Source organism: Lutzomyia longipalpis, chromosome 1 (genome assembly GCF_024334085.1).
Source record: "Lutzomyia longipalpis isolate SR_M1_2022 chromosome 1, ASM2433408v1".
Lineage (NCBI taxonomy): Eukaryota > Metazoa > Arthropoda > Insecta > Diptera > Psychodidae > Lutzomyia > Lutzomyia longipalpis.
The window spans coordinates 9,527,365-9,551,322 of record NC_074707.1 but is presented as its reverse complement, the minus strand read 5'-3'; the positions used below and the strand labels follow the sequence as shown (position 1 = coordinate 9,551,322).

At 31.8% G+C, this 23,958-nt stretch overlaps 6 protein-coding genes across 10 annotated transcripts in view; 2 read left to right on the top strand and 4 right to left on the bottom strand.

Annotated features, from left to right (window-relative positions):
• The window catches only part of LOC129787507 (C2 domain-containing protein 5), a 970,947-nt gene that overhangs the window by 147,255 nt on the left and 799,734 nt on the right, over positions 1-23,958 (bottom strand). The window lies entirely within an intron of this gene.
• On the bottom strand, positions 90-2,009 carry LOC129787608 (leucine-rich repeat-containing G-protein coupled receptor 5-like). Its single transcript, XM_055823332.1, has 2 exons — positions 1,892-2,009; positions 90-1,822 (listed from the first exon to the last, which is right to left on the bottom strand). The coding sequence occupies exons 1-2, from the start codon at positions 1,903-1,905 to the stop codon at positions 268-270; spliced, it is 1,569 nt and encodes a 522-aa protein (XP_055679307.1). The 5' UTR covers positions 1,906-2,009; the 3' UTR covers positions 90-267.
• On the bottom strand, positions 2,113-4,297 carry LOC129787580 (insulin-like growth factor-binding protein complex acid labile subunit). Its single transcript, XM_055823296.1, has one exon. The coding sequence runs from the start codon at positions 4,034-4,036 to the stop codon at positions 2,123-2,125; it is 1,914 nt and encodes a 637-aa protein (XP_055679271.1). The 5' UTR covers positions 4,037-4,297; the 3' UTR covers positions 2,113-2,122.
• LOC129786905 (uncharacterized) lies at positions 5,766-8,873 on the top strand. The gene is made up of 4 exons (XM_055822160.1): positions 5,766-5,777; positions 6,452-6,512; positions 8,481-8,596; positions 8,862-8,873. Exons 1-4 carry the CDS (start codon positions 5,766-5,768, stop codon positions 8,871-8,873), a joined length of 201 nt encoding a protein of 66 aa, XP_055678135.1.
• On the top strand, positions 9,753-15,587 carry LOC129786904 (transforming growth factor beta activator LRRC33-like). The gene is made up of 3 exons (XM_055822158.1): positions 9,753-9,836; positions 9,910-11,807; positions 15,547-15,587. Exons 1-3 carry the CDS (start codon positions 9,790-9,792, stop codon positions 15,585-15,587), a joined length of 1,986 nt encoding a protein of 661 aa, XP_055678133.1. The 5' UTR covers positions 9,753-9,789.
• The window catches only part of LOC129787404 (protein AF-10), a 31,412-nt gene continuing 24,902 nt past the window's right edge, over positions 17,449-23,958 (bottom strand). For all 5 annotated transcript variants that reach the window (XM_055822960.1, XM_055822988.1, XM_055822996.1 and 2 more), the window contains exons 10-11: positions 22,473-22,629; positions 17,449-22,390 (exon numbers count right to left, since the gene is read on the bottom strand). In XM_055822960.1, the coding sequence (XP_055678935.1) occupies positions 22,316-22,390; positions 22,473-22,629 (232 nt within the window). In that variant the 3' untranslated portion in view covers positions 17,449-22,315. The remainder of the gene's footprint in view (positions 22,391-22,472; positions 22,630-23,958) is intronic.

The window sequence follows — 23,958 nt, the reverse complement described above, 5'->3', positions numbered from 1 at the left end:
AATAAACTGTAACAGATAAGGGGTCTTTAGTAGATGTTTGCATGCAAAAAAAAATGAATTTAATATTTCAGAAGAGCAAAAAAATCATATTATGCATTGTAAAACAAATTCGAAAGTTTTATTTTAGTATTTTTTTACATGGTTTACTTCATATTACATTAATATATTTGATGCTAAAAATATTTTGGTCTTGTAAGATAGCGATATAACTAACTTGAATCTTGAACTAATTTATTAATTAAAATTTGCACCGATTGTAAAGCAATATTAGTATTCAATAGATTCCTCAGTAACTGCTTCCATAACCTTAGGTGGATCATCTTTCCTATGCATTTCTTTTAAATCTTCAATTTTTTCTTCATGTTGATTCAATCGGTCTTTATTTTCATTAACTCCTTGTGTATTCATCTTCACAGATTCCTCAATATTTCTTTTAAAAGCAAAAATATTAACCAGCTTGTCTTCCAATGTGTTAATTTTCTTCAGAATAAAATTTATATCTTCTTTTGTACTCTGCTTCAAAATAGTTTCAAGATTATTTTGACTTTTTAACAATTCTCCTTCGTGATTTTGATAGCATGAAATCCCATCGATATTTGTTGTGTTCACAGGCACTGTTCTATCGCGATTTATAGCCAAACCATTCATTTTGAAATTTTTCATTAATGTAAAGAGAGTGGAGCACCTCAATTTGTTGTGGGATAAACCCACTACTTCAAGGGATGGCATATATAATTTTGGGATTAACATAAAATTCGAAATTTGATTTCCATTCAAGTATAAATATTTTAGTTGAGAAAAAATTGACATTGTGTACTCATCAACTATTTCAATCTGATTGAAAGACAAATCTAAATGTTCAATTTTATTTTCCGCGTGGAAACTATCGTGATTTAAATAGTGGATTTGATTATTTCTCAGGCTGAGTGTTTTTAATTTTGTCATTTGAGAGAAACACGAGCTAATGTTATCAATATTATTGAAATTGAGCATAAGAATTTCCAGATTAGTACATTTGCAAATGTCTCCCAAATCACTTCCTAATTTATTTTTATTGAGATTCAATTTTAATAACGAAGAACATAGAGTAAGAGAAAGAAATTCTACTTTTGAAATTTCATTAGATTCTGCATTTATTTCTACAGAAGATTTAGTTAGTTTTAATGAAGTCAGTGCATTAAAACTAACATTAAGATTATGTATTTTTGTTGGACTTAGATCGAGATTAAAGCTTCTTAATTGATTATTAGCAAGATCAAAGGAATCCAATGAATAATGTAAAGCAAGATCGATTTCTTCTAACAAATTATTTGATAAATTTAATTTTTTAAGCTCTCTGTTTAGACTAAATTGAGACGTAGATATATTTTGAATTTTATTCTTTGACAAATCGATATTTTCTAATTTAGGACATTCATCAAATGCCATCAAATCCAAGCTGTTTATTTCATTAGAAGTAAAATCTAAATGTTTCAGGCCATTCAAACTTAATTTATCCACATATGTTAAATTTGAATTTGTTATTGAAATTCCTTTTAAGTTAGTTAATTGATTCAGCAAACTTAATGGTAAACTGTCAACGGTTGATTCTTCGATTTTTAAATCCGTAATTTCAATGCCATAATTCAGGTAGTAGTCGTGTTCATTGTCCAAAAGGTAGTATCGTATAACACATTCTGTATGCACTTCGTAGTTATAACCTCCATATTTTGGACGAAACACTTGCTTCTCAAAATTGTTCATTTCATCGCAATGTACATTTTTATTCTTAATATTTTGAGCTAATGCACTTGCAATAAGAAGAATGGCTGCCAAACAACACCTAAAAATCAAATTGATCACTTAATATTCAAAGGCACAGATTTTATTTAATAACGTTCTCAAAAATTACCCAAGAAACTGCATTTTTACTTATTAAAAAAATCAAATACAACTTTTCCTCCTTTTCAATGAACAGCACTCGCAGAAATATCAATTGCAACTAAACGTAGTAACTAAATTTTCATTTATTTATAGGACACTTTATGCTGATTTTACAAATTACTTTTACACCACTTTGATTAGGATTGATAACTGAGCCAATAAAATTGGAAAAACATCTTCAAACATTTCTCTTTAGCATTTAAACGAACGTTCTCAGGGATTCCCCGGATTGTTGAAATGAAATCTTCCTATAGATGCAGTATTTGATGCAAATCTTATCAGAATTGTACCACACAAATATACCCACAACCAATAGAACGAGCACCGCTGAGAAAATTGCGATTAAGCTGTAAATTGAATGATTTTTCTGCCCACTATCGCTAATTTGTTGCATCTTATCTGTTGCATTAAATCTCCGTTCGAGTTGATTGATCCTCGTGTTGGTCTGCTCTAGAGACATCTGCAAGATTTTAAAAGCTGTCGCGTTGATTTCTTCATTTTTATCTTTGGCTGCTTCACTTGGGGTGAGTAGGGAGAAATTAGCTGCAATCCCATCTCGAAGATTTTCATGGGATTTGACAATTTTCCAAATGAGACTCGAATAGTCTTGAAGCTCAAATTTTATCTTCTGCATTTCCCGCCAAATTGAGGCATTTACCTCGGTGGGAAAGCTTGATGTTACTGGGCTAGTTGCACCTGGATTCTGTGCTGAATCATTTTCTTTGGTGTTGTAGCAGATAATTCCATGGATGTTTGTTGTGTTGACCACTGTTGGTTTATCAATGTTGAAGATTATGTCCTTTTTCGTGCCCTTAAGCTGACGGAAGATTGTTAAGAGGCGGTTGCACGGGAAGAGATTGTGGGAGAGCCCGATGGTTGAGATTTGAGGAAGAATCCGAGCTAATTGATCAGGTAAATCCTGAAGCTTATTCCCATCGAGGTAGAAATTTCTCAAGTTATGTAAAAGGGAAAGAACATGCGCATCAACTTCTTCAATTTCGTTGTAGGATAAGTCGAGAGTTTCAAGGATATTGTGTCCAGGGAAGTATCCGTAATCAATGTGAGTTAATTTATTCCTCCGCAAGTCTAATTCCTTCAGCGTCGTCATACCTGAGAAGCAGAAACCGATGCTTTCAATTCCATTTGATGCCAAAATAACTTCTTGAAGCTTCTCACAACGACATACATCGCCGAGTTTATTCTTGAGTTCATTGTTGGCCAAATTAATGACTTCCAGGGACTTTATTGACTCCCCCATTGTGATTTCTTCAAGCTCATTGTGCTCTGCGTACAATTCCTTGCATTGCTTTCCAAGTGTTATCTTCTTCAGGTGATTGCTACTCACATTAATTGCTGGAATGTCGGTGTTGAGGAGACTCAGTGAAAGTAATTTATTAAAGCTCAACTCAAGATTTGCTCCAAGAAAAGGTTTCATTGAGAGAAGTGTCTTAGGGCTCTCAATAGTCTTCAGACGATTGTGGCTCAAATCCAGTTGCTTAAAGGTCGTCAGGTGGGCAAACATTTCCAACTTTAACTCATCAATGAGATTAAATTGTGCCCAGAAAATCTCAAGGGAAGGTGTTTGAGAGAAAAGCTCAATTGGAAGCTTTTTAATGCCATTTCCCGCCAAATTAACCGACTGAAGCTGGGCTAAGTTGTTGAAGATATTTCCAGGGAAATTTGTGATTTTATTTCCATGCAGATCAATTTCTCTAACCACGGGGCATCCAGAGAAAGCAAATTCCACCAAAGAACTCACTTCATTCTCAGAAAAATCAACTGATTGGACTTTTTTCAAGCTCAGCTCATCAATGTGATTTAGTTTTGCTTTCACCACGACAGATTGCAAGCTTATGAGTCTCGTTAGAATCCTCACAGGTAAGCTTGAGATGCTGGAGTTGAGAATTCGCAAATGATTGAGGTAGATGCTCTCCTCAATCGTTGATTCCTCACTATCCATAAAATCTATTCCATTCAATTCACATGTAAATGTTGAATGGAAGAATCCTGCGTAGACTTTCTTCGTGCACGGAATTGTGGCTCCTTGAGATTCTCCTATCAGCACAAGAACACACAAAACTTCCACAAAAATGATTTTCCTAAGAAAATTCATTTTTTTGTAAAAGAAAAGTTTCACTTTTAAGTTTATTTTTGAAGGAAAATTTGCATAAATTTCACTTCTTAACAGACATTTGAGACACTTCTAGAGGCACACAGCAGCGCACAACCTACTTATGCAGAAAACTAAGCATAAATGCTGTTGCAAAACCCTTTTGGGAATGATCACAAATCCACAATATCGCACTGATTATAATAAAGACGCTCTGACAAGTTTATCAAAACCATTTCTCCACTAAAAGATTAACTTTTTTTGTTGTTTATGTGAACTAGTGACACTTATTATTGGCACATTTGATAACACCACGCGAGTACATCCACCATTGAAAAAAAAATTCTAATACACTCAAGAAAAATCTTTTTTTAAAAAAGTATATATTTTACCAATTTTTTAAATTATTAAAATGTTTCAAAAATACGTCATTCGTCAAAAATCATTAATGAAACATCAGCGCGAATGTTTCAAACATTTCAACGGATAAGAAGCATAACGATGACGTCACTATTGGAATTTTTGGGTATTCTTGGCTTTAAACTAAATTAATTTCAGTTGTTTATTTCTTTGATTTTTTATCTATGAAAATCAATAAAACTGATCTCTAGCAGTTAGCCCTGTTGTGCCCAGAAATTTTCTTATTTCTTTCCTTAATTTTCTCTCAAAACATGAGAAATTATTTTAAATTTCCTTAAATGAAAAACTAGAAAGAATAAATTATTTTTCCTTAACATTTTAAGCTTTGATCGAAAGCTTCACAAATCCAGGATTAAAATAACGATGATCTCCGTATTAAATTCAACACTCGTCTGAGAAAACATGGATTCATCTGAGTGTAGATTAGCGAACAATAGTGAAATGAGATGAGCAAGTGAAATGGGGCAAGAAACTTTGATTAGAGGGAGCATCAGAGTGCGATAAAGTGCCATTCACGTGTGAGGAAATTGCAAAAAGGAAATAATTGGATGGATTAATGTGGAAAGTTTCAAATCAAGCTAATGACTTCCACTGTTATCAGCAAAATGAATGTGGAACATTGTAATTGCATCTACTGTACAACTTTCTTGCTTTTTTTGCATAATTTTTATGCTGAAAATTCTCTAAATAATTCATTAACTCTTGAGGTTTTGCTCTATGCAAATTACGGGGAATCCCCGAACTTTAATTTCTTTTCTTTATCAGCGAAGTTTCGATTCGAATTCTTAGAGTTTCCGCCCCCAACGAGCAGCAAACAAAAACATTGAGATATTTTTTATTTGAAAAAGTATCTTATCATTGTCTCGTGTTTCACTTCGAGAGCCTTTTCCTCCGTAGTAGTCAGCACTTTTTAATCGTCGTGAGAGATAGATTTTACTCTAAATATATATTTCACTGATATCATAACGCGTACTAATGCAAAAAGCGCGAGAATGGTGTTGATTTTCTCTGTATGAATTCAAAATAAAATGTAAACATTCCTCAACCCAGGCAAACGCGAGCAATCAAGACATTTAGCAAATGATCGTGCGCTTAGAGCGCGCGGTGATCACTAATGATGGTCTGCATAAATAATAGAGTTTGAAAAGCTCAACAAGTAAAATCCACAAGGTACAATTAAACGAACTTAATTATGATTTATGATACCATCTAAATGTTGAAAGCTTTTGATCTTCCATAAGCATAAATTGTCTCAAAACACCGACATATAAGCAATGTTTCGGAGAGCATAACCACAACTATGTTTCACTAAATGCTTCTTTGGGTGAGAAACTCTCCAAGCCAGGTGATCACTTGGCAATTGTACACCACGACACGGGAACAATTCCAACATGATCAGTTTGATTAAATGCCCATCGATTTGTTGATGTGAAAAGATGATGATCATTTTGGAGGATCACTTGTGTGCGATCGCACGGTGATTCATCCATCAAGATCGCCAGACAAAAGGGACGCGCCGCACGAAAATGGGAAGTTGAAGAGACTCCGCTGCAAATCCACACCATAATGATACACGATCACCTATTAGATGCCAAAGTGGCTTTGCGATCACGATCGTTTAGAGAGTCAAAATTTGTTTGTCTGAACACACCGTGTCCTCTTTCTGCCACTTTTCTTCTCTTTTTCTCTCAATATAATTTTCCACCCGCCAGAGTTTTTTTTTGGGCACACGATCACGCGACTGTCCAATCTGATCAGGAGTGGTTTTGTTTACACTAAATTGATTTTGGCCGTAAAAGACGATCATTAGATCACATTTTGCACGCACAATGCTTCTCATTCTTTTGTCACACACCACCTTTTACATGACACGAAATTAATCATGATCTCCATTCATTTAATCCTAAATAGTCAGTGATCTCTCTCGCGCTATATTTGCTTTCTGTATTGTGCAATTTTTTTCTCTTATTTTGGAGCAAATTAAGCGTTCAGATATAGAGGAATGTGGCCCAAATTGGACCTTTTAGTGAAGTTTTTAATCCATTTTTACTTAAAATCTGTAAGACTTTAAACGTAGAAAGTTTAGGGGATAATCAAGGCATTAAAAGAACGTTAAAATGGGTCTAAATTTAAGAATATTAATTTTTATTTAATAGGGGAGAGCGGGGTTAAAAAAGTCACTTAAGGGGTTAGAAAAAGCTCAAAATATCATATTTCCCAAATGGATAATGCGAAATGTTTAGCTCATTTCTTTAGGAAATTTACTGCCCTACAACTCTTTCTCAGATCATTTTGTTCTATCTAGCTAGGAAATATGATATTTTAGGCTTTTTCTAAACCCTTAAGTGACTTTATTAGCCCCGCCCTCCCCTACTTTTTTTAACACTTTATGCGGATCTTTGGAAGTCCGAACTGAGCCACGTTCTCTTAGACTAAAATTAAATATGCCCGAAAAATGATATTCTAATCAAAGCATAAATACAGAAGTTATTTAGAATTCACTGAAAAAATTATCTGTCAGGGTCATATCTTAAACTATGCTCAATGCCACCATTGCCAGATGATAAAAAAACATTTGCCCTAAAAACAAAGATAATTCTATAGAAAGATTCAGTCTGTTTTTGGATTCCCTCGGGAATAATTCGGATAAAACCAATTTAAAAAGTTTTTTTTGTCATGGAAAAGTTGCTTTCCAGGTGAATATAAAGAAAATCTTTCAAGTATCTGTGTTGGTTTCATTGCGCTAAACTGATTTAAAAAAAATTGTTCTAAAGGATTTTCATCTGTGTCCTCTTCTTTGCTGCCAAGACTGCTGGACTGGACATTCAGAACCAAAACATACACTGTGAGAAATGGGACTCAATTTCGGAGGAGCAGCTGAATGAATTCTCAAATGAAAATCAAGAAGAAGAAAATTTAGGACCAAGGAAAAATTATGTTTATAAGTACGAATGCACTGTGAGGAATTATGTGATTGCAAGTGATCGTGATTACAACATTGATCAAAGTGACAAAATTTACAAGTTAACCTTTGAAAATTGTTCAATGAATGGCCTTCCTGAGAAACTTTTCCATCATTTGAATAATTTGGAAGTTCTAATTGTGAAAAATACAACACTACACCATGTTAACCAGTTAAACCTCCCCCAAATTATTAAGCTTGACCTATCGGAAAATCAAATTGTCTCTCTACCAGCCAATGCTTTTGCTGAATGTTCAAAATTAAACGAACTAAAATTATACAAAAATAAAATATCAACCCTGGAAGGATCGGTTTTTGAAACAAATCAACAAATACAATTTTTCGATTTATCTTTCAATCAAATTAGGAATATTTCTGATAACATTTTCAGTGATTTACAGATTTCAGTTTTGAGACTTTCCCACAATTTTCTTGAGGAAGTAGTCCTGAATAGATTCTCAGGAATAATTAATCTAAAATTTCTCGATTTGCGGAGAAATAAATTAAAAACTGTTCAAGCCTTTAAAGGTTTCAATGAAAGAAATTTCACAGCATTCGCAATGCAATTAGACTACAACGAATTGCCTTTGTTGGACTTAAAAAATGCCATCATATCGCAAATTTTTGCATCAAATAATAAACTAAAAAGTGTTGAAATTGGCAAAGATTGTCATTCTCTTGTTTTACACGACAATGAAATTACGGATTTAACTCTAACCGAGTCATTAAATTCATTAAATTACATAAATATGGATAATAATGAGCTTGGAGATAATTTTCAAGAAATCTGCAAATGCAAAAATTTAGCAAAACTCTACTTAGACAGAAATAAAATTGATAATCTTGGCTCTTGCTTATCGCATTTGAGCCTTCTAGGTCAATTAACCTTAATGGGAAATAAAATTAATCAAATAAGTCCTGCGAATTTTCCACCAAACAATCGAATTACATATATTGATTTATCCTTTAATCAGTTGGAAACTATTGATGAGAAAACATTGTCTATATTTACAAAATTACATATTTTACTCCTTGCTGGAAATCGAATTTTCGACTTTACTGAAGATTCAAAAAACTTTATGCCACATCTCAGGCATATTGGTTTATCTTATAATAATTTTAAATGCTCCCGTCTTAATATTTTACTGAGAAAATTCAAAGAACAAAATGTGGAAATTTATGTTAGTGAAAGGCAATCGTCCAATACAACAACTATCGATGGGATTCAATGCTCAACCAATGAAGAATCTGAATCATTAAAGAGTTCTAATGTAACTGAGAAACCATCAACGAGAGAAGAAGAGAAAATAATGGAAAAATTAAATAAAATGGAAAATCAAATAAATAATATTTCCTCAGTGGAAAAAACAGTTCAAGAACTCCCAAAAATTACTACAAATATGCAAAAAGAAAATGAAAATTTTGCACAAAGTGTATCATTCATAGATGAAAAATTGAAGCTTCTGGAAAGCTCAATTAAGAGCCTGATAAATAAAAAGAATGGCGGAGAAAATGTTAATAATGAAATAAATGACTCGTTAAGCTCAAAAGCTGAAAATGCAGCAAAATCTTCAACTTCTTCCACCTCAATTTACGTAATTTTATTCCTTTTTATTGTCTCAATCGCTGCTATTTTATATTTTGTAATTAAAAAATTCAATGGATTATATTATATGCGAAGAATTGTAAGAAGAAATGAAACTCCTTTAACGAATGTTTCAAATATGTAACGTTGTTTTAGAAAAAAAAAATATAACGTTTATATCGAATTTCAAATGAATTTTTTTTAAAACCATATCTTTAATTTTCTTTCTTATTTATCTTTATTTATTTATTGTTTACTGCAAATAAAATAAATAGGCATCACAAGCAATTTAATTCCTAATTTTAACCCCTTCATGAGATATTTTTGAGTAAAAATTGACTTTTAAAAAAAATTAAATTTTGTTTTAAAAACAAATAAATTTTCCGAAGATAGTTGGAGAAAAATCAGGAAATTATTACGTTTCACGCCAGAAAATTCTCAATGACTCATGCAAAAAAAAAATACTTGAAAAAACATTGGGAAAATCAGGCAGGAAAATTTTTGAACAAATATGCAAAAAGGTTTAATTTATTTTTATACTTTCTAAGGCAAATTGGAAGCTTTCTTGATTTCAAAAAAAAGTTTTTCAAATTATCTAGACCTGCAGGGGTTAATAATATTATTATCAGAAACATTATTACGTCATATCATCTTTATGTGGTTTGAGCCATCGCTACAGGATGGCAAACGGCAAAAAGAAAGATAAGGAAATCTTTAGCTGTATAAGAAGGGAAAAGTCTGAGAATAATTTCAGTCTTTTCTTGAATTTTGTCGTGAATTAAATTAAAAATGAAAAAGACAAAAAGTTCATTCGTGATGGAAAAATTATTTCTATGGTGAATTTTGATTTTTTTTCAAGTGTTTTTACGTGTTATTGTGCTTAATTAATAAATATTAATTGTCCTAAAGGATTTCCATCTGTGTCCTCTTCTTTGCTACCAAGACTACTGGACAGGATATTCAGAACAAAAATATTCACTGCGACAAATGGGATTCAATTGCAGAGGAGCACATAGAATACTCTCTGCACAATGATTATGACTATTATTATCGACGACATACAACAACAAGGAAGACCTACACCTACACGTATGAATGCACTGTGCGAAATTACGAGATTGCAAGTGATCGTGATTACTACATTGATAAAAGTGATAAAATTTACAAATTAACCATTGAGGATTCTTCAATGAACGGCCTTCCTGTGAAGTTATTCAAGCATCTAACAAATCTTCAAACTCTCATTGTTAAGAAAACATCTCTCCAGCATGTTGATGAGATAAAACTCCCTAAAGTAACTCAAATTGATTTATCAGAAAATGAAATTGTCTCTCTGCACGAAAATACCTTTGCGGAATGCTCCAAATTAAGCGAAATAAATCTATCTAACAATAACATTTCAATCCTTCAAGGACCATTCTTTGATTCAAATCAAGAAATAAAGATTCTCGATTTATCCTACAACAAAATTACGAATATTACGGAATATACATTTAATGACTTTCATGTTGAATCTCTGAAACTTTCACACAATCACCTCGAAGTGTTGGACTTGAATAGATTTTCTGAACTATCGTATTTAAATTCTTTAGATTTGAGCTACAATAAATTAAAATCCATTAAAGCTTTTGAGGATTTTGAAGGAGGAAATTTTACAGCTGAATCAGTGCAATTGCAGTTCAACAACTTGACATCGCTAAATTTGAAATATTGCGATATAAAACAAATTTATGCATCCAACAATAAGCTGAAAAGTGTGGAAATTGGTGGAAATTGTGTTACACTTGATTTGCAAAAAAATGAAATAACTGATTTAACTCTAACTGCATCATTAAATTCATTAAATTACCTTTACATGAATGAGAACAATCTGGGGAATGATCTTCAAGATATCTGCAAATGCACAAATTTAGTAAAACTCTACTTAAACAGCAATAAAATTGATAATCTTGGCTCTTGCTTATCACAAATGATCTCTCTAACTTATTTAACTTTGAAGGGAAATAAAATTTATGAATTATCTCATGATAATTTTTCACCAAACAATCGAATTACGTACCTTGACTTATCCTTCAATCAATTGGAAAGCATTGATGAGTACACAATGTCAACTTTTACAGAATTAACAATTTTGCTCCTGAGTGGAAATCGAATTGTTGATTTCTACGATAATCCAAAAGATTTAATGCCAAACATCAATAAAATCGGTTTGTCGCACAATAAATTTAAATGTTCAAAATTATACCTTCTTCTGAGGCAATTCAAGAAGCAAAATGTGGAAGTTTATGTCGATAAAGGATCACCCTTCAACACCACAAACATAAATGGTATTCAATGTTTCTACAATCACGAACAGGAATTACTGAAAAGTTCCAATTCAACGGACACATTGCCCACAAAAGCCGAAGAGAAAATATTTTTCATTCTGGAAAAATTGAAGAAAATTGAAAATAAAGTCAATAATGTTTCCTCTGTAGGGAAAAGTGTACAGGAAATATCAAAAATTACCACGAATTTGCAAAAACAATTAAAAATTGTTGAAAATTCCCTATCAACCATTAAACAGAACATTTCTTCTGTAGAGTCTATGGATAAAAAGTTTAAACTTTTGAATGAATCAGTGAAGAATTTAATAAATCAATCCATTTCTGCGCAAAATTTGAAGAAAGAAGGTGAGAAGGATCAAGACAATCTCAAGAATGAATTAAATTTAAATGATTTACTGAGTTTGAAAGTTAAAACTGACGCAGAATCTTCATCTTCAAACACTTTAAACTACGTAATTGTGTTCTTACTCATTGCAATTGGATGCATTTTGTTGTATGTTGTGATGAAAAATAACAAGAATGGATGGAATTTTTATCAGAGAAATACAAGAGGGAATGAAACTCCTTTGACAAATATTTCAAATATGTAAATGGTAAAATAACGAAAAACCTTTAAATTTTATATAAAAAAATCTACCCTATCAACTGAAAATATTTCATTAAAATTTTATTTTACGTATTATTATTATAAAACACTGATAAATGTAATAAAATTAATAATTATATCTCTCTACAAACTATTTATTTAATTATATTTTTTTTACATATACCAGCAATACATGTTGAAAAAAAACGGACAGACGGCAAATTCTATCATTTTTAGAAGGCATTTATTTATTAATTTAATATAATAAAAAATATCGAGGGCAAAATAAGAAATAACGCGTAAGTCCAAATATGTATAATAGATAATTCAATAGACGTTGAATTCGAATTAAATTAATGAAATTGACTTAAAAAAAATTATTCAAATATTTTAATTAACCTCAGTGGATTAGCCAGAAAGGGTGTCTAAGCATCCTAAAAGTTAAGGTTTTTCAATAAAAAAAAAAAATAATAAATGATAATTTCTCCCGAATTTCCCGATCATCGATTGTAGTCTAACTCCGTTTATTTTCTGTAAATTCACTGTGGGCATTGTTATTGTATAATAAATAAATATAATCTTCTATATAATAAAGAAAGTTCTCTCTATAATTTCGTTCCTGTTCAGCTATGCATTTCTACACCGTTGGTCCGATCGTGATGATATTTGGTACATAGTCTACTTATACCAGGCGGTTTTTACCAACGACATTCATTTTCCCCCCAGAGCCCCCCTTCATATAGCCCCCATATAAAATTCATGCTTTTTTGACTACTTTTTGAATTCGGCGCCATAAATGTTGTGTGAAATTCACTTTTTCTCTTTGCAATTTTTTTTGATATTGATAAGTGTATGTTTCATCAAAATTTTTCTCTTTGTAAAATTTGCGCGAAGCGCAAAAATCCCCACGTCGTTCGCAATAATTTTGACACTGATAAAGTAAAGGAAGAAATAACAAAAAACTACCAGCACATGATATGACGTGACTACTTTATTTATTTTAAGAAATTCTCCTCAGCATGACCGTTATTTCTTTCTCTTTTCGAATACCCTTCTACATTTTCTTTAACCCATCCTCACTTTTTGTATGATATATCATACGCAAAATTGGTAATTTTTGATCAATTTTTATGACGCGAATTTGCAAAATTTTCCTTCCATAACGCCAAAAAGTGTATCCGTGACGCCAAGAAATGCATTCGTGACGCTTGGAAATGTATCCGTGACGCCAAAAATGAATCCGTGACGATCAAAAATGTATCCGTGACGCCAAATTGTATCCGTGAGGCCTGAAAATGAATCCGTGACGATCAAAAATGTATCCGTGACGTCATAAATGTATCCGTGACGCCTGAAAATGAATCCGTGACGTCAAAAATGTATCCGTGACGTCATAAATGTATCCGTGACGCCTGAAAATGTATCCGTGACGTCATAAATGTATCCGTGACGTCATAAATGTATCCGTGACGCCTGAAAATGTATCCGTGACGTCAAAAATGTATCCGTGACGCCTGAAAATGAATCCGTGATGATCAAAAATGTATCCGTGACGTCATAAATGTATCCGTGACGTCAAAAATGTATCCGTGACGCCTGAAAATGAATCCGTGATGATCAAAAATGTATCCGTGACGTCATAAATGTATCCGTGACGCCTGAAAATGTATCCGTGACGTCATAAATGTATCCGTGACGTCAAAAATGTATCCGTTTCGCCTGAAAATGAATCCGTGACGATCAAAAATGTATCCGTGACGCCAAAAAAAAATGGGACGTCATAAATGTATCCGTGACGCCTGAAAATGAATCCGTGACGATCAAAAATGCATCCGTGACGCCAAAAATGTAACCGTGATGCCAAAAAATGTATCCGTGACGATCAAAAATGTATCCGTGACGTCAAAAATGTTTCCGTGACGCCTGAAAATGTTTCGCGCCAGAAATGTTGTTTGAAAATGATTTCTTCTCTTTGCCAATTTTTCTTTTGGGTTTGATAAGTGGCCCATTTGAATTTTATTGGGTTTAATATCCCGGTGATACATCACAATATGGAACTATATACAAATAAAAATTTAGACCATCACAACTTTTTTCCTCATTAAAATTTGCGCGATGCGCAACAAAACCCTGCGAAGCGGGGCGAGGAAAATTGGAGCGAAGCGACAATTAACCTCGTAATTAATATAAACTTTAAAATAAATTATTTCCTTAATAAAAAGCTTTTGAAAAACAAAAAATGTTAGAAAAAATCTTTTAAGGCTAGAAAAGAAAAAAAACTTAAAACGTTATCTACCTAAACTTCAAACTTTAGAGGAGATACTTTAAACCACGTCATAGACTTCTCCAAAAAAAAAATGTAAAAGCCTGCTAAATCAAATGTTAAAGCTTTTGCATTTTTAGTGTCCTTCAATTTAAAAAAAAATTGTTAAAAAACCCTCTAGAATAGAATTCTGGCAACATTCCAGATAAAGATCCTTTGATAGAATTATGCTTAAAATTAAATAGATAAAATTAAAAAAAAGACAATATCTAAAGAAAATACAAAAATTAATATAATCAAAAAGGAAAACCTTATATCTTTAATTTTTATGCCAATCCTGAAAAAAATAAAAATTTTTCTTATAAAATAAAAAGATTTTCAATTGAATTTTTCAATTTTCTAAATCATTCTGTAATTAATTAACAGCTGTTGTTTCAACCGACGTGAAATTAATTAAATAAAATCTGAATTTCAATGATTTCTTAAATTAATTCTGACATTCCCTTTTGCCCTTTCCCCCCACCGTGGGTGACCCAAAGGTGGGTATGAATTATTGGTGTTGAATGAAAACAGAGATCAGGCGCCAGTTGATAATAATAATTTGAGACCCGCCATGCCTGCTGTCCGGGAGATTGTCTTTGGAGTTGAGCGCATCAATAAATTCCCGCTCAATTAGCACAGTTTGGACGCCCTCGGTGAGCGTCCCGCCGTCAAAGGGCCGGCTTCCCATTCCCTTCCTGAGAATTCCTCATAAATTACTAATTTTTAGCCCAAATGGAATTGGATTTATCTTATCTCTCCCGCAAATCTCGGGCTCGGGAATTTTTTTTTGTGCGAATTGTAGGTAAAAATGCTTTTGCTGAGAGTGAGAGAAGAGACTTAATTGAGCCATTGAGTAGCGTGTTCGCGGTGAAATTGATTGCGGAACCTACCTGCGTGCATTTTTTGAGTGTGACTCTCCAAATTAGTGGTCCATCGCCCCCCGCTTTGGAGCCTCATTTGGTATGATTTTTTCTCTCACGCTCCAAACTGGCAGCATCGAAGGTAAATATTTACAATAATTAGTGCGACTTTTTTAATGTTATTGTCCCGTTTAACATTTGTGTGCCCCAAACTGAAATGAATGGCGTAAAATGCACAGCCAAATTGCCCCGAATCTCATCCACCAACTTCGCGATCAAAACCAATAAAGTCTTTTTGCACCACAGCAGTCCCCCTAATTCCGCATTGCAATTACCACACGGATGACTTCTCTCTTTCTCTGTGCTTGGATGATGATCATTCAGCTGCCTTCTTTACGATTTGACCCACAGATAACCCCCGAAGAGCACGGTGGGATTTGGCCCCAAAAGAATCCATATCGCGCGCTCCCTTAGCTTTTAATAACCGCGCATGGCTCCGAAGAAAATGAAAAAAAAAACATTTCGCGATGGCGCGATAAGTTTATGTGCAAATTCTTCGGGGAAGAGCAATAAAAATTCAATTAAATCCACCCTCCTCCCTCTCACCGCATAATTCGCATAAGCATTCCTCCTCGCTCATAAGATGGAGAAGCTACTGTCCACGTTTTTTTTTTTTGCACACAGATCGCCGTGATTGCTGGTTGAATAAAAGAAATTCAATGGAGTCTCTTTGGGGCTTTTGAAGGAGGTCCCAGCGGGGATAAAATTCCCTTTCATACCTCAAATGATATTAATCTCTTTGTCTCCCCTTTTTGCATTTTTGGGGGTCGCCCCAGTGAAATGGCGCCGTTTATGGCCAGGATTTTTATGCTTTTCATGCGCAAAAGAATGGAATTAGCTTTGCAAAAAATTTGCGCAATAACTTCTTTTTCTTTCTTGTTTAAATGCCAAACAAAACCAATTAATTCAGTGAGCTTTTGCCTTCCATTTGAGAAGATTTTTTTTTGAAAATAAAAGAAGAAAATTCTCAAAAGATTTCTTTTAAAGGGCAAGGTTTTTGAAGGTAAATAAAATTCAAATATTTAATTTAACTAAAGGGGATTTATCGGAATGAAAAATATTCGGACTACATATTCGGATGATTCCCAAAGAAATCAAAATATTCAACAGACGAACACTTCTGTGATTTTGGTCTTAAATTGTTAGAGACTGAAGAGCAAAAGCCCAAAGAGTACTAAATTCTAACCACAGAAGTAAAATTCAATTTAGTACTTATAGGCTTGAATTTACTTTTTTAAGTATTTTTCAGGATTGAATTTAGTTCTTATTAGGCTTGAATTTAATACTTATTCGCCTTAAATTTAGTACTTTTTCTCATTATTCAGTTTACTTTTTGAGCTAGAATTTAGTATGTTTTTGGCTAGAATTTAGTGTTTTCTTCTAGAATTTAGCAGAAAACTTACTTCGGCTAGATTTTAGTATTTTTGAAAATTCAATCTTAAGTAAATTCAATAATTAAAAGTACTAAATTCTTGCAGTAAACGTACTAAATTCCAGCCAAAAACATAGTAAATTCTAACTGAAAAAGTGTACTGAATACAATGGAAATATTGCTAAATTTAACCCGAAAACGTATTCAATTTAAGGCGAATAAGTACTAAATTCAAGCCTAAAAAGTACTAAATTCAAGCCTAAGAAGTACTAAATTCAATCCTGAAAAGTACTTAAAAAATAATAAATTCAAACCAAGAAAGTACTAAATTTAAGGCGAGTAAGTACTAAATTCTACCTGAGAATGAGAATATTCAGATATTTGGAAATATTGTGATTATTCGCCAATCTCCGGATTATTCGACAAAACAGTCAAAATATTCGCCAGGTAAACACCCCTTGGATTTAGCACAATACCTAAATATTTAACGGTTTCAATGATAAAGTTAAGATTCTCAACTCTGTAGGTTTAAAAACAACTTTAAGGTGCCTAAATTAAACATAATTTTTTATTGAAAATTTTATACGTAAAATTAAAGTTAAAAAAAAAGTTTATTAAAACTCAAAATGATTTTCTTCATAATATAGAAAAAAAATTTATTTCCGACTGATTTTTTAACACTTATTTTGAATTTTCTTGCTGATTTTTTAAAGATTTTTACGCATTTTTTACCAAAAGAAATTCAAACAAATAATTAAAAAAAAAATTAATTGATTTTTTTCATATGAAAAATTCACCAAATATGTAGCACTTTCCGAGCTTTAGAGCTTTCAAAAAATTCACCTACTCACCACATCGCAGCGCCACTAATTCCGTTTCAAATTCTCAAACAGTCGCTGAAAGTTTCTTCCGCAAAAAGAAAATAAAAAGTCATCAAATTTAATTTATTTCTTTATTCTCAAAAACTCTGTACACAAAAATATTATATTATTATTTTATTATACTTGTGGGGGAAAGAGATATTGTGTGTCTGTCTTTTTCATCTTTGTATCATTTATTGCGTGGGCGGGAAAATGGGGGAAATGAGGAGTTTTGTCTTTAATAAAAAAAAAATGAATATTATTCTACGCTGCTGTACGTGGACTCAATGTGTAAAAAATCCCTTTTTATTTTACATTTCTTTGTAAATTGCAATTGAAATCTCATGAAGAAATTTTCTTTTAATTAAAATTTGTTTTTTTTTTTTTTTGGTTGATGGCATTTTAAGTGTGTGAAGAATCGTCCTTAATCCGCTTTAGAATGTTGTAAATTTTCACACCAAAAATTGATAAAATTTTTTTCTTTGAAAAGATGTTGGAAAATCAACATTTATGAAATTTTCTTTATACTGAAAAATTGCATGAAAAGACACACACTATTTTTTTTACACAACTTTATGCAGTTTACTTGTTAATATTTGTCTTCAGTAGGCTTACTAATGTGGTAAAATACCTTTTTTTTTTACTCTTGCTATGAATTCTTTACAAAATTTCATTTTTTTTTCATTTATTTCTTTCAATACCTGAGAAGTTAATATTTCAAATTTATTTATTTTTTATATCTTTTACATTTCCCTTATATTGAGATTTATTTTTTTTAATTGTTATTATTATTTTGAAAAATATTTTTTTCTGTTTATTGGTAGATTTTTTTCAAATGTTACAAAATTTTTTATTTTCTTCCATTTATAGTCTCTAAATTTATTTTAATGCGAAAATTTCAATGCAATGTATTATTATTAAAAAAGTTCACTTTATTGTGGGAAAAAGACATTTTCAAATATTGAAATTTTTTATTTTCTGATTTTTCAAATCTCATGATCATTTCTATATAAGTTTTTTTTTCTTCTCTCTCAAAGTATTCTTCAAGTTTCTTAATGTTATTTAAAAATTTACTTTATGAGTTTTCTTACAAATATTTTGCAGAAATTCCCAAAAATTTTCGTTTTTGAAGACTTTGAAGACTTTTTTTCTCTCTAAAAACTCTTGTTTATTTTTTTTTACTTGTTTAAGCACGTACACAACATTTTTTCTTAATTTTTTTTTCTTCCAAAAATTTTCTTTTTTCAGTGATTCTCTTTCAAACATAATTCTCTCTAAAATTGAGAATTTGTTTTGAGTATATTTCTTGAGTTTTTAATTTTTAATTTTGAAAAAAAAAACCGAAAGAAAAAGAAGCTAAACTGATGCTGGGGAAGGTGGAGGGAGGGGGAGAGATAAATTATTTTCTACATTAGAATTTTTCTTTAAAAATTTGCATAAAAATGTTTTTTGAATGATTTTTTTTTCTACAGATAAATTATGCAAAAGATTTTCCAGAGTTTCCGCTAATTTTTGTAAACTTTTTTTTTATTTAAAAAAAAAAGTTTTTTTTTAATATTAATAAAAATTATTTACTGAATACAATACGACTATTTTTGTTTTAATAAAAATTACACTGCTTACATTTCTAAATTGTACATCGACATTTATTAATTAAAAATTATTATTTTTTTTCTTTATACTTTCACTTACAGTCGATTTTTAGAAGAAGAAAGAAAGAAAAAAAAAGAACTAATTAGCCGCCTACACGTGTAAAATAATTATGCTAATTTTTTCTTTATTTAAAAAATCATCTACTTTGAACAAATCTTTCGGGGGGAGGAAAAAATCGATCCCAGGGAAAAAATAACACTTACATGGCTAAATACTAATTTATTTATTTATTTTTCTTCTTTAAAAAAAGGGGTTTTCATGAGAAAAAAAACTGAGAGTTTTTTTTTTATTAATTACAAAGTGTTTCACTTAAATTAAATTTCCTTTGCTATTTTGTTGTTGTTTTTTCTCTCTCTCAAAAAGAATCGCAGCCAAGCAACACCATTGAATGGATTTTTCTTCTCATTCTTTCAACTATTTCTACACTTCTCACTAATTTTTTTTTACTTTTTCTTCCTTTTCTCATTTCGCTACAGATTACAGTATTTTTTGTATTTTGTTTTGTTTTTTAATTGAAAATTTACTTTGTCAATGCATTTATTGCAATGCTGTGAAATGTCTTTCAACATCCCCGTCGTCACGCTATGTCAAATAATTTTTATAAGTTTTTTTTTGCAAATTTTTCTTTAAATACGCTTTGCTAATTAAATTTGTTTTTTTCCTTTATTTTTTTCTCTTTCTTTCAGTACATAAAGAGACATGAAAGCATAATAATTTATGCTATTTATGAAGGGTTATTTGGAGAATAAATTTTTCAAAAAAAATCATTTAATTCGTTTCTCTAATTAAAGTCTTATTGAATTTTTCTTTTTCGATAAGAAAGCACAAAAAGCTCCCGAAATGTTTTTTTTTGAGAATATCAAAAAAATATCGATTTTTCAGCTTTGAAAAGATTTTTAAAAAATATTACTGAAAGAAAATTCACGAGCTGGAAAGATTGGTGTAAGTTTCAGAAAAAAATCCCTAAAATCAGACAATAGGTGGCGACACTTCAAATGAATTTTCCAGAAAGGTGGCGCCACAAAACTATCGCTATTTTCTCAAGAAATTAATTCAGCGACATTTTGCCTAAGAAAAGGTTTAAAATTAATTTGTTAAGAAAACTCCAAGAATTTCTTTTTTATTAAATATTCTTTAAAAAAAATTAAGCTGATTTGACAGAAAAGATTAAAAAAATATTTAAAATGAATTAGAAAACAAAGTTCGTAAATAATTTTCTCAATTGATATTGATATTTGATAAAAAAAAATAAAATTTGACAGAAAACTTAAAGATTTGATAGCAAACTTGAAGATTTGACATTTGAAATTTAAAAAATTATGTCAATAATTGTGACAGGGTAAAGAGAAATTTGACAGAAGAATCATTAAAATTTGACATTCAAAAGAATATAAAAATATGACGTACATACATACATATTTAGCGATAAAAGCTTAGTAGGTGGAATTTGACAAAAAATTTAAAAGTTTAACATTTTTAATTTTAAAAATAAGTAATTTCATTGACAAAAATAGTTTATATATGAATTTGACAGCTTTTAGGGAGCTTTTGACAGGAAGTTTGAAGATTTGACGTTTTAATTTTTTTAAATTAATCAATCAGTTGACGGAAAAAATTTAAATGAATTTAAAAAATCATTAAGATTTGACGTTTAAAGGCAAAAAAGTATGACATTTTTTCCAATAAAAACTGGAGTTTTTGACAGGAAGATTAAAGATTTGACATTTGAAATATAAAATTATTGAGTTTCTTAAAAATCTGATTTTCGGTCTCAAGTTCGGTTAAGTAAATTGGAAAATTTTAAGTTACTTCATTCATTTGACAGAAGAAGTTTTAAGGAACTTGACAGAAGAATCATTTGGATTTGACATTATTTTCTTCTTATTATTATTATTATTATTATTTTCTCGAATTATTTTTATATCTCCAGCCAAATGCCTTTTTGTAATTTACAAACATTAGCTAGCTTGACAGAGAATGTTTGACAGATATTGGACAGAAGATATTTGGCAGAGAATGTTAGACAAATTTTTGACAGAAGGTATTTGGCAGAGAATGTTTGACAGAAGGTATTTGACAGAGAATGTTTGACAGATTTTTGACAGAAGGTATTTGGCAGAGAATGTTTGACAGAAGGTATTTGACAGATTTTTGACAGAAGGTATTTGGCAGAAAATGTTTGACAGATTTTTGACAGAAGGTATTTGGCAGAGAATGTTTGACAGAAGGTATTTGACAGATTTTTGACAGAAGGTATTTGGCAGAGAATGTTTGACAAATTTTTGACAGAAGGTATTTGGCAGAGAATGTTTGACAAATTTTTGACAGAAGGTATTTGACAGAGAATGTTTGACAAATTTTTGACAGAAGGTATTTGACAGAAGTATTTGACAGAATCTATTTGACAAATAAATCTGTCAAATAAAAACAGAAACCAAACAACCAATCCCAGCTCCCGAAAGGAAAATGAAAAATATAAAATCAGCTCGTGAAATTTCACCGAAAAAATCTCTTTTCAACCCTTTTTTCCCAAAATTCTTCCCAAAGAAAATCAACAACCAATTTGTATCGAAACTTTCATGAAGAAATCGTCACTTTTATTCAAAAAATAATTAATTCAAAAACAATTCCAAAATATAAATGTTGCAAAAACAAAAACATTCCTTTGCAAAAAGAAAAGAGATTGAAGAGCTTTGAAAATTCAATTAGCAGATTTGAGAATAAAATCAATTGAAAAGTCTTTAAATTTGGCATGAGCGTCACAGTTGGCAGTCTTGTCTAGATTATTCTTAATGTTGCAGAGAATATTCTTACCACTTCCCTTACTCGTGGTCATCTTGATGGTGCTTTGTTTGCTGCTGCGGATGGCCGCATCGTCCTTTGGTGTTGGCTCAAAGTTATTATTGACACTGCAGCTGTTATTGTTGACCCCGCACTGAGAGCTTCGTGCCGGCACTGCGTCCTTCTGCTGCTCGTAGAAATTCCTCCGTCGATCGAACATCCGACGACATGAGCACTTTCCCGGATTTGTCACCATTTGACGCATTTTCCGGCAACGACGCGACAGGTAGCGCATCAAATGACGCTCATTTACCCTCATTCGCATCTCCCCGTACACTTTGGCCCATCTCTTGCTGCACACGTGTCCTCCCCTCTTGCGCCCACCACCCCCATCGTCGGTATATGCTTCAATGAAATTCCCCGTGAGTTGCACATTCATCCGCTTGCTGGACGACGCGCGTCGTGCTGCTGCAACTCGCCCCCCACGCTGCTCATCGAGTAGTGGTTGTTTTCAGCTGGGCTTCACCTGACCATCGTCACGTCGAATTGTGTGCGCCTGCTGTTGCTGTTGCAACAAAGCAAGTTTCTGCCGCACAAAAAAGAAGAAATTTCTTTTAGTTTTAAAGCTCCTTTGAAAAGTTTTCAACAAAAGCACAATCAACGACTACCTGATACGATGACGTGGTCTGCTGGGCCTGAAAAACACTCGCCCCCGCCGTGGGGCCACCCAATCTCGATCGCGATGATGGATCTGAACTACTACTCGCCGATTGACGTCCACCAACGGCAGCTTGGGCTACAAATGGCTGCGTCACAGGGGAATGCCTGGAAAGTTTGAGGGATACGTTTAGATCCGAAGTTGTTTCGAATAATCCTCATAAATAATATTCTTAAAAATAAAGCTAAAAAGTCTATTTGTGGTACAGCTGTGACCTGTTTGTTTGATGTCTTAAACAGCTTGATCGATTGCGACATAAAATCGCATTAGGTCGTAACATAGATCTATCAAAATTAGAAAGAAGATTATTCCACAATATTGCAAAAATGTTTCCCATTCATTAAAATTCTTAACAATAAATTAACCCTTTCGCATTTTTTTGGTCATACGTTGACCCAAACATGAAACTTTTCTTCCCTACTCAGAATAGGCCAAGAAAATTAATATGTTTTCTAACCTCAACCTCAAAATAATTAATTGGATACATGTAGTCTCAATTTTTTTCAGGAAAGCCCCAAAATTTGATTCTGATTGATTTCCCGTTGAAATTGAGGTCATACAGGTTGAGCTCTCTGAGCATTCCCATTTTCATTTTCACCATACAATTTTCCAAGAATTTGAATTTAGATTGACAAATTTATATAAGGGACCTTCAATGTAGGATTGTGCAATTATGCGGTTGTGCAAAAGTCCAAAAGGAACCTCAAATTCACGCGATAATAAATACGCAATTGAGCATATATTTTTTTTTAAAAATTAGTAATTATATTTTTTATCAAAAACAAAAAAAATCAAGTACGTAGCGCCTTCACAAAAAACTAAATATATATTTTTTTAAATTGATTTGTAAGCGACGTGGGATCAACGTTGAATATTGAGATGGGAAAGAACCCAAACTCGCCGGTAGCGTCGCGTAGAAGAATTTGTCTAGCTAAACACGAATTTTCCCAAGCTTTCGGCAGGATTCAGCCTGCCTTCCTCAGGGGGTAAATTACGTTATATACAAGCTAAACTCCGTCAATAAAATTTACATCTGGAAGAGCCGAGGGGCATGGGAGCTAGAGTCTCCGCGTTTCCCGTGTCAACTTGGGAACAAAACAAAGAAAGCTTGGGAAAATTCGTGTTTAGCTAGACACAAATTCTTCTACGCGACGCTACCGGCGAGTTTGGGTTCTTTCCCATCTCAATATTCAACGTATTTTTTTAAATTATTTAAAAAAAATATTTTTTTTTAATCATAAATAATTATCAGTTTTTTATAATTTTTTTAAAAAATTATTTTAATTTTTTTTAATTAAAAAAATAAAAAATTTTAAGTTTTTTTAAAAAATTATTTTAATTGTTTTTAATTAAAAAAATAAAAAATTTTTAAGTATTTTTAAAAATTTATTATTCTTTTTAATTAAAAATTTAAAAAAATGTAATTCTTTTTAAAG